Source organism: Xenopus laevis, chromosome 8L (genome assembly GCF_017654675.1).
Source record: "Xenopus laevis strain J_2021 chromosome 8L, Xenopus_laevis_v10.1, whole genome shotgun sequence".
In the NCBI taxonomy this organism is placed as follows: Eukaryota; Metazoa; Chordata; class Amphibia; order Anura; family Pipidae; genus Xenopus; species Xenopus laevis.
In genome coordinates, this window is record NC_054385.1 from 115,460,339 (window position 1) to 115,471,028 (window position 10,690).

The 10,690-nt window shown below is 37.1% G+C and overlaps 1 protein-coding gene across 1 annotated transcript; it reads right to left on the bottom strand.

Moving 5' to 3' along the window:
- Positions 1-264: 264 nt before the first annotated feature.
- Positions 265-9,709, bottom strand: LOC108699032 (vomeronasal type-2 receptor 26). The gene is made up of 4 exons (XM_018230890.2): positions 8,954-9,709; positions 3,866-4,084; positions 3,073-3,196; positions 265-1,193 (listed from the first exon to the last, which is right to left on the bottom strand). Exons 1-4 carry the CDS (start codon positions 9,707-9,709, stop codon positions 265-267), a joined length of 2,028 nt encoding a protein of 675 aa, XP_018086379.2.
- Between the last annotated feature and the right edge of the window lie 981 nt (positions 9,710-10,690).

Sequence of the window (10,690 nt, forward strand, 5' to 3'; positions counted from 1 at the left end):
CATTGATCCTATAGTACAAGAAAATATCTCATTATCTGAATCAAGTAAAGACATTAAGCCAACAGCCAAGGAACAAATATGTATTAAGACGTGTGCAAAATGGTGTCTTTAAGTTTATACCTGTAAAGAGAGAGATTTTTTTTTAACTTATTTCTAACTACAAAACAGTTTATTTTTTTTTAATTTTATTAAAGGATTTTACTTAATTAATACTTTATAGCGTTACATCTTATGTGAACTACAAATTCTGTTTAAGATATTCTTTTACATATTTCTCATATTATGATGGATGTGTTGAATAATTTTTAGCTTCCCCTTTTGGGTGTTTAAATGATCTTTTAAGAATATAATATAGCATTTAGGAACAAATACACAGTACAATAATCCAGCAGTAGAGGCAAGGATGGCGAATATCTCCACCGCCACCATGTATTTGCCTTTGGTGCTCAGATATGTTGGAATGAAGGAGACCCACACACTAAAGAACATAAGCATGCTAAAGGTAATATACTGAGCCTCATTATATCTGTCTGGTAATTTTCGTGCCAGAAAGGCAACAATAAAACTAATAAGAGCCAACACAGCAACGTAAGCAACTGCCACATAGAAAGCCACAATAGACCCTTCATTACACCACAGAGTCATTGTCTGTTGTGTTGTCTTGGTATCAAGTGCCACAAATGGTGTAGCCCATATCAGCCAAGTGCTACAAATGACAAGTTTGCCTAATGAACAAAGTAGTACAAGATAAATAGAAATCCTAGATCCCAAAAATTTCCTTAACCTGGTCCCAGGTTTTGTGGCATGAAATGCAATAATAACAGTCAAGGTTTTTCCAAGTAGAGAAGAAATAGCAACAGTATATAAAAACAAAAATGTTGGTTGTCTCAGGATGCAGGTTATGGGCACAGGACGCCCAATAAACAAGAAAGAGCAGCAGAAGGACAAGAAGAGAGAAACAAGAAGGATGTAGCTGAGGTTCCGATTATTGGCTTTCACAATTAGGCTGCTCCTGTTCTTTATAAAGATCCACAGAACTGCACTAGTACATACAGAGAAGAGAAGGGCAGATGTTGCTAATACTATTCCCAAGCAGTTTCCATAGGAAAGGAAGTCCACAGCTTTTCTGAGACAAAAATCTCTATTTGGATTTGACCAGTGATCTTCTGGGCATTGAAGACAATTTTCTGCATCTTTGAATAGATCATACACATCAATATAACACATTATGGGGGGTTATTTATTTTTATCAATCATTTTTCACAAACAATTTGTAGTGAAAAACCACTGCAACAAAATTGAACATCATTTTGCATTATAAGATTGACGCTTTGAAAACTCGACTTTTTACGACTTTATATTATTATCAAAGAAAGCCCTGACTTTATCAGATTATCCAGCGCAGATCAAAATGTCAAGAAATAACTTCAGGGGCATCTGCCATTGACTTCTACATAACAGGTTTGAGATGGAGCATTTTTGGATTTAGATTTTTAGAAGCTTTGAGGTATAATGAATCTCTAAAAATTTGAGTTTCCCCCTTTAAAAACTGAACCAGATAATTTTGAGATTAAATAAATGGGAACCTATATCTGGGATGTAAATCTGAACTCATGGTCAGGAACACCTAGCATGGCTCTAGAGCAAGTTAGTTTATTCTTATCATTATCTTCCATAATTGAATAGAATAGTGATTTCATAGAGATCATAGAGATTGCTCTGTTTCACTATTCATGTGAAAATAAAAATATTACCTGACTACTGTATTTCTTTCCCATGAAGTGCTAGATAAAATTAAATGGTGGCATGGGTGTAATTGCTATTAATTGTTAACTGAACTATCATAGCAGGGTGCTTAAGACAAGTGTACCTGCAAGGATCATCGTTTCTGGGTTTACTAATATCTTGACTGTATTGCAAATGAAAGACTACGAAGTGGCTTAGTACCAAAGTAGCAATATTTTGTTACAACTGTTCTTAGATTTTCTTAAGTTTCCTCTAAACTACACAATACTTTTGAATTTCTGCATTCATAAAGATATCATGTTTCAATATAATTAATGGAATTTTGGGAATGCTGGGTCTTACCAAAGTGACTTGACTTGATTGTGTTAGTAAGCTTTAATTCTATGATCCTAGAAAATGACAACATCACAACAACATGGGACAGATTTATTAAGCCATGACTTTTTTGGATCAGGCTTTTTGATGACAAAAATCTGAAAAAGTTGTTGACAACAAGTGCAACTTTTTCAGGATTTATTATGAGACAAAAATCCGACAATTCCGAATACTAAAATACTCCAGCTAAAACCTGACTTTTTCGAATCTGGCTTTTTGATGACAAAAATCTGAAAATGTTTTGGAAAACAGGTGCAATTTTTTCAGGACAAGAGATAAAACTGCGACAATTTCGAATACGAACATACTCCAGCTAAAACCTGTCGAAAACATGTAGATATCAATAGCAGATGTCCCTTACAACAACTGGAAGAGCTTTCTTTGATTCGTGGTATTTTTGAATTGATGTATATTGCAAAGTTGCTTGAAATTATGTTTACTTTTCAAAAAGCTTGTTATTTTTGTGTGGAGTTCCCCTTTAATATGAGCTTTATTTCTCTGGAATAGAGAGGGGGGCATTCTAAACATAAATGATTTAAAGTAGAAGGAAAGTCAACAATCACTGGGGGAATGCCTAACACAATCAGTGATTGTATTCATTTTCCTAATACCCTAGGCCAGTCCTCCTATCAGCAGAAAAGATCTTTCTTTGATTTGTGGTTTTAGATGTTGTTTTTTGATGCTGGCTTTTGTGCAACAATATCTGTTTTCTCAACTCTTCTGCGACTTTTCTTGTATGTCTTTTCAATTCAGATTTTTTAATACATTTCATGACATTCGTGGTTTTAGTGAAAGTGACTTTAGTTGTGGTTTCAAAAACCTCTAAAACCACTAAAGTTCTATCTTTAATAAATAGGCCTCTATATCTTATTATATTAATCAAATAAAGACATTGAGGTCAGCAATAAAAATGTATTAAGGGATGTACAGTATCATTTAGTAAAGCCTTACCTGGAAAGCTGGCTATCTCACCCTCAGAACAACGAATGCAGTCATAGCAGCAAGGGAATTTTCCCTTCTCAAGAGATTTTCGAAAACCAGTAGGACAAATCTTATTACACAGAGAGACTGGGGTCTAAATGAGCATAATTAAATATAAATTCATATGTAATTGGACCTCAGAAAAATAATGCAAACAGACAGAGAACAATTGTCTCCCAATAGAGCCTACAAAAGTATCACCAGTTTTAACTTAATATGAGCATGGGCTTAGTAACATGTTGTGCAAGATACTTTACTAAAGTTTGGTTTGACTCAACATATATACCTGTTCTGCAATATGAAGAATGATAATTATATATCCACATTAAATATAAGCTAAATTATTTTTCATTGTTTAAATAACTGACCTCTCTAATTGTAATGTGCTCTTCCTTGTATTTGAGATTGATTCATGTTTTCTGTTACCCTGGCCATAATGGATTAAACCCACCCTTTTGGATATACAATATGTTCATGCATATATCCAATGAGTTAGATGTTTTACAAAAAGGAATCAGTAATGGCCCTTTACTGCAACAAGGCATAGACACACTCATGCTATGAATGTTGGTCATTGTTCTATATCTGTGTGATGGAAAAGGATTTTTCTTACAAACCTATATTTTGAGGAACCTGAATAAAGCACAAATAAATTATATTATCTTTATTAAAATAAACTTTGTGTGTGTTTTGTGTTCACAGATGAATTTGAACTTTTTTTTATATACAGTAAATAGGAAGGGTTTGAAATGCAAAGTTTTACCGTCTTAAAATACGGATTCCATACAATAGCACTTTCATTGATAAAAAGCTTCGGAGAGGCAGATGACACAAAACTGCCAACAGGAATTTTTCTAATCTGATTTTTTGATTCAATAATTAAGTTGAGAATATCAAATTTCCCAGCAACAGATCCTTGCTCATTAAAAAATATTTCATCATACAAGGTTTTCAGGTGAACATTTTTCAGGTAACGGTTCAGCTACAGAAAATGATTGTTTGTGAGCTTTACAGAATCCAGCATATTAATATACATCTAAAGCAGTAGTTTTAAGAAATTTCAAGTTCACACACCCTTTTATTAAATTAGTCATTCCAGCTAAGCATTTCCAGGATAAGAAATCATTGTTTATCCTGTTCTCATCCTACTAAGATAATCAAATTTTAAAAATAAGTAAAAAATGTAAGAAAAAATTCCCAAAAAATCCTACTCTCAGGTTGGGCTTTCAGGGTTATCTTCAAGCTCAAATATGCATTCACCCTACAATCTTTCCCTAAGCTGCCCTTTGGGTTGTGTTTATTTCTCATTTATATTAGAGTAAATAAAATGTGCCTGCTATGATTTTTTTTATTTGCCCCATAATACATTGAAAAGTCCTAGAGGGGACAGACCAACCTTTAATCTGAAACACATTTTTTTTAGTTTCATGTAAAATGAAAAATTAGTTAATCTTGCTGGAACAAACAAAACACCATTTTTTTGTCAAATTTTGATAATTTTTTTGTCTGTAAAAAGAAAAGGATTTGAAGAAAAGGAATGTCAAATTTCTTTATAAATAGGAAAATTAGAAAAAAGTAATAAGAAGTATATTTAAAGTAATCTGCAAAATAAAATGTTGCTAAATTCAAAAGTGTTTTATTGAATTTTTTTGTAATTTTACTAATTAAACAAATATTACAGAATAAAAACTGCATTGTGTTTTTTTTTTTATTAAATACACTTTTAAAAGGCACAAACTGAGATGAGCAGTAACATACTTTTACAATTTTCCAAAGTTGTATAAAATATGATTCAAGGCAAACAGGAACAATTTTTCTAATTGCCATTACTTTTTATGACATTTATTATGTTTTAATAGTAGGGATGCTTTGAATCCACTATTTTAGGGTTTGACAGAATCCCAAATCATTTGTGAAAGATAAGGCTGAATCCCAAATGGAACCTTAATTTCTATATGTAAATAAGGGAAATAAAGGGGAGGAGAGAACTGTGCATGTTGCGCATGGTAAATACATTTTTTAATTCCTTGTTTCTGTGACAAAAAGTTATGTGATTTTTTTAATCGGCCAGGCACTTGGATTCAGCCGTATTGTCTTGTCTGGGGCATGGCACTAGTGCTAATTTTTCCTAAGTGCTAATATTTCACAAGTGCTTAGAAATGACAGTTAAACAAGGCAGTTGGACAAGGCTTTGACAAGGGAGGAACCAGATTCCCCTGCAATCAACAGTGAACCAACTGGGATAAGAAGAAAACAGATTTGTTTGTACCTACTAGTTTGTTACTTGTTACTCCAAACATGCTTTATCCTGCATTTCTCATCCTTTCCCTCTCATGCTTCATAAAACATTTTTCAATACCTCCTCCTTCAAATCCCAGTTCTATATAAATCTCAGCCTCTCTACTCTCCTCTCCTTTCCTCTCCACACATGAAGTTTATAGTGAAGTAATTTGTTTAGCTATTCCACAAAACTTCTCTTGTTTAAACAAACTAAGAACTTACAAATCCCGCTCTCACTTAGTCTATCTTTTCTTTCTATTGCTGGCAGCTGGGGACGTTTTCCCAAACCCTGGCCCTTACCCCATCCCAGTTATATCACGGCCATGAGCTCCTTCTCTCCGGTGAAAATTCAAACAGTACAGAACTCTTACTCCTATACCCAAAAACCCAGGTAATCTTTCCTGTGCTCTCTGGAATGCCAGATCTGTCTGCAACAAGCTCACCACTATACACGACCATTTCATTGCAAATTCCTTTAACCTACTCGCACTTACTGAAACCTGGCTTTCTCCTACTGACAAGGCCTCACCTGCTGCCCTGTCCTATGGGGGCCTACACCTTACTCATACTCCCAGACCTGGTAAAAGACCTGGAGGTGGGGTAGGTTTGCTTCTCTCTCCCTGCTGTATTTTTAAAGTTCTTCCACCTGTTCCCTCCCTATCATTCTCCTCACTGCATTAGGTTCTTTTCTCCTGTTTCACTCTGCATTGCTGTTATATATCGACCACCAGGACCAACTGCATAATTTCTGGACAATTTTGCTACCTGGCTTCCTTACTTTCTTTCATCTAACATCCCATCCATCATATTAGGTGACTTTTATATACCCGTTAACAACATTAACAACTCTTCTGTCTCTAAACTTCTTTCACTAACCTCCTCCCTAGGTTTATCTTTGTACTCAGACTCCCCCTCTCACTCCAATGGTAATGCTCTGGATCTCATATTTACCAAACTCTGTTCAACCACCAATTTTACTAACTCACCATTTCCCCTCTCTGATCACAATATGCTCACATTTCAACTCTCACTAACTCCCTCCTCACCCCCTGCTATTCCCCAAACACAGACTTACTGTGACTTGCAAGCTGTAGACGTGTCACATCTCTCTTCTTCCTTTGACTCTCTTCACTCTAATATCTCAGCCATCTCATGTCCTAATGTGGCTACCTCTGTCTACTATAGTACTCTCACCACTGCCCTAAATGAGCTTGCTCCTTTACAAACTAAACGTTCTAGACACAAACCACTTCAACCTTGGCATACTGCTCATACAAAAGTGCTCCAAAGACACTCACGTGGACTTGAGCGTTGCTGGCGCAAATCCTGTTCAGAATCAGACTTTTGGAGCTACAAATCTGCCCTGCGCTCCTATAATACCAGCCTCTTCCAAGCCAAACAAACATACTTTAATTCACTCATTAACTCCCTTTCTAAAAAACCAGCACAACTTTTCTCCACCTTTAACACTCTCCTTTCCCCTTCTCCACCCCCCTCCATGCACATCTGTCTCTCTGACAGATATCGCTGAGCACTTCAAAAACAAAATTGACACTATCAGAAGGGACATTACACTACTCAACCCTCCTAGACTTCCACCACCTTCCCTCCACACTCCCCAGTCTCTCCTGTGCTCCTTCACCCCTGTCACTCATGAGGAAGTCTCAAAGCTTTTGGCCTCTTCTCACCTTAACACCTGCCCGCTTGATCCAATCCCCTCAAAACTTCTCCGCAATACCAATCCTTGTCTCATCAAAGCCTTAACTCACCTATTTAATCTTTCGCTCTCAACTGGACTGTTTCCTTCTCAACTAAAACATGCTCTTGTCACTCCCATTCTGAAAAAACCCTCTCTTGATCCCTCCAATCTTGACAACCTCCGACCTATCTCTCTGCTACCTTTCATCTCTAAACTACTTGAGCGCCTAGTCTACAACCGACTAACCTCGTTCCTCTCTGACAATAACCTGCTGGACCCCTACAATCTGGTTTTAAGCCACAACACTCCACGGAAACTGCACTGACTCGACTAACTAATGACCTTTTAACCACTAAAGCCAACAATCATTTCTCACTACTAATACTGCTTGATCTCTCAGCTGCATTTGACACTGTAGATCACCCTCTCCTCCTCCAGTCCCTCCATTCGCTTGGCCTTCGTGACACAGCCCTGTCCTGGTTCTCTTCTTACATCACCAATCTTTCCTTCAGTGTCTCCTACAATGGAGTAGCATCTTCTCCCCTACCTCTTTCTTTTGGAGTTCCTCAAGGCTCTGTCCTGGGACCATTACTATTCTCCCTCTATACTTCCTCCCTCTGCAAATTAATGAACTCGTATGGTTTCCACTACCACCTCTATGCTGATGATACTCAGATCTATCTCTTATCTCCTGATCTCAACCCAGAACTCCTAACTCGCGTCTCCTCCTGCCTGTCCGCTATCTCTACCTGGATGTTGCAACGCTACCTTAAATTAAACCTCTCTAAAACTGAAATGGTCCTCTTTCCTCCAACTAACACCAGTAACATCCCGGAAGTATCCATCAAAGTTAACAATTCCACTATCACCCCCTCTCCCCAGGCCAGGTGACTTGGGGTTATCCTAGCTTCTGCCCTGTCATTCACTCCTCATATCCAGTCACTTATTAAATCATGTCACTTCAACCTAAGGAACATATGCAAAATTCGATCATTTATCACCTAAGATGCTGCCAAAATTCTTATTCACTCTCTCATCATATCACGTCTAGACTACTGTAACTCTCTTTTAATTGGCCTTCCCCTCCAGAGACTGTCACCTCTCCAGTCCATAATGAACACTGCTGTGAGGCTCATACACCTCAGCAACTGCTCCTCCTCCTCTGCTTCGCCTTTCTGTCAATCCCTGCACTGGCTTCCGTTACCTTTCAGAATCAAATTCAAATAAATGACACTGACTTTCAAAGCACTACATAACTCTGCCCCATCCTACATCTCTGAACTCATCTCTATATACTCACCCAACTGCTTACTATGCTCCTCTACTGACCTGCTACTCAACTCATCTCTCATTACCTCCTCACATGCTCGCATTCAAGACTTTGCAAGGGCTGCACCCCTCCTCTGGAACTCTCTCCCACAGTCTGTCTGACTTTCTCCCAACCTTTCTGCTTTCAAGAAATCTCTTAAAACGCACTTCTTTCAAGAAGCCTACCCTCACTCTGCTTAACTACCAAACGCAACACCACATACAGTACCACATTTCTCACCCACTTAATTAATGCCCACTCCCACACCTTGTGTTTTTCTCCCTTCCCTTTAGAATGTATGCTCTTTTGCATAGGGCATTCCTCACCTTTTTGTACCTGTATTGATTGTGATGTATGTAACCCCATATGTTCTATGTATATTTACTTTACAGTGCTACGCAATATGTTGGCGCTATATAAATACATGTTAATAATAATAATAGTATCCAAATCCTGCTGAAAAAGTCTGAATCTTGGCCAAATCCTGAACCAAAACCTGGATTTGGTGCATCCCTACCACATAAAAGAACAGTATTTATCTGAACATAACTGAAAATGTTCACCTTGTATTTTGATTCGTCTGCTAAATGTTCAGATCCATTATCAAATAGCTCTCTGTCTAAATGCATCTGATGTAAAGCTTGTGCCAGTATATGAATCGTGTTGTAAATAACAGACGTTATATAATTAGTATTTTTCCAGTTGTGGAACAAGAAGCAATGGGATTTGCTATCATTGGATAGAAGAGTGAAACAGTTAAGAAACAACTTAAAATTCTCTACAAAGTTTTTGTCTGGCATCCTTTCCCAGTCTCTGTGAGACAAATAGCTTTTAAAACCAGGGATCTCTCCTTTGTAAACTGATATAAACAATGAGCCATTCAGTGTTATAAAGTATTGCATATAAACATAATCATTAATAGCATTAAAAGCAACTGAAGCCACAAAGACTTTACCAGTTATCTGTGATTCATCTGCACGCCAATACTTTGTGAGATTTATTATCTGAAGCAAGGTGCAGTATAAGATAATGATAGTAGCAGTAGACTGTTGAATTACTTTAACTATATCAATCATATTAACATTTGCAGAAACTGGTATCACAATATGATATTCAACACAGATTCCCCATTTCTTCATCTCTTTAATAAGTTCCAAACAAGCTTTATGGTTGCTGATATCATCTAACGATATGATCCCAACCCACTTCCATTTAAAGTGGATCAGCAGTTGTACAATAACTTCAAACTGTAAATATTCATTAGGGACAGTTCGATAAACAGATGGGAACAGGGTACGGTCATTAAACACAGGGTCCATGGCACCATAACTCAGCTACAAAACAAAGTCCAATATATTATCTACAACAATATTTAAATTAGAGGAAATAAGAGGCACTGTAAGGTAAACTAATAAATACTACTATCACTATTGAAAATAGTAATAATAATTATTAACAGTTATTAGAAAGAATAGCATTTGACATTTACAATGATTTGCCACATGGAGCATTTCTTATACATCCTGACATAAAATGGAGGAAACATCCACATAAAGTTTAGCATTATTAATGGCAACAGAAGATGCTGTATAATTGTTGAACACTTTTTTGCCACCACTTAAATGATAGAATATAAATCATTAATATGTTACCATACACAGTTCCTGAATCCCCTTTACTAAATTAGAGGGTATTGGGAATTTATCTCCATGGCAGTTGATTTACTTTATCTGCACTGCATCTGAACTCTACACAGTCACAAATGTGGAGTGCTCACCTCCCAAAGTAGTCCACCGTTGTTGTGTCAGTTGCTGAACCAGAAGACCCTATCCTGTCCTAGGGTCACATCCATACATTGGAAAAAATCACCAGCAGCACACTGTTAAATTTGCAAGAAAGTGCTCAAGTGCAAAATTTATTTAGCCCATAGCATACAAAAAAGGCGACGTTTTGGGCCTCCCAGGCCCTTTATCACTTTAAAAGGATTGTTGACGGTGTAACAGGGGGCTTTATAAAGGGCCTGGGAGGCCCGAAACGTCGCCTTTTTTGTATGCTATGGGCTAAATAAATTTTGCACTTGAGCACTTTCTTGCAAATTTAACAGTGTGCTGATGGTGATTTTTTTCGATGCATCTGAGCTCTAGACATTCCTGGTCGAGCTTCTAATGCTTGGGGCCCCATACCCAAAGCCCTCCAAGTGCTAAACCATCCCTTGGGCTCACATCTTTGCTAATATTCCTGCACACCTTCCTGGAGTGAAAGTAAGAAAAAGAAGAGCCTGAGCACATGGCAGATCATCT

Coding starts and splice junctions, on each gene's coding strand:
- LOC108699032 (XM_018230890.2), bottom strand. CDS start 9,709: ATGGACCCTGTGTTTAATGACCGTACCCTGTTCCCATCTGTTTATCGA. Junction 4,085..8,953: donor CAGACGAATCAAAATACAAG/GTGAACATTTTC, acceptor CATTTTCTGTAG/CTGAACCGTTACCTGAAAAA. Junction 1,194..3,072: donor TGAGATAGCCAGCTTTCCAG/GTAAGGCTTTAC, acceptor ATCTATTCAAAG/ATGCAGAAAATTGTCTTCAA.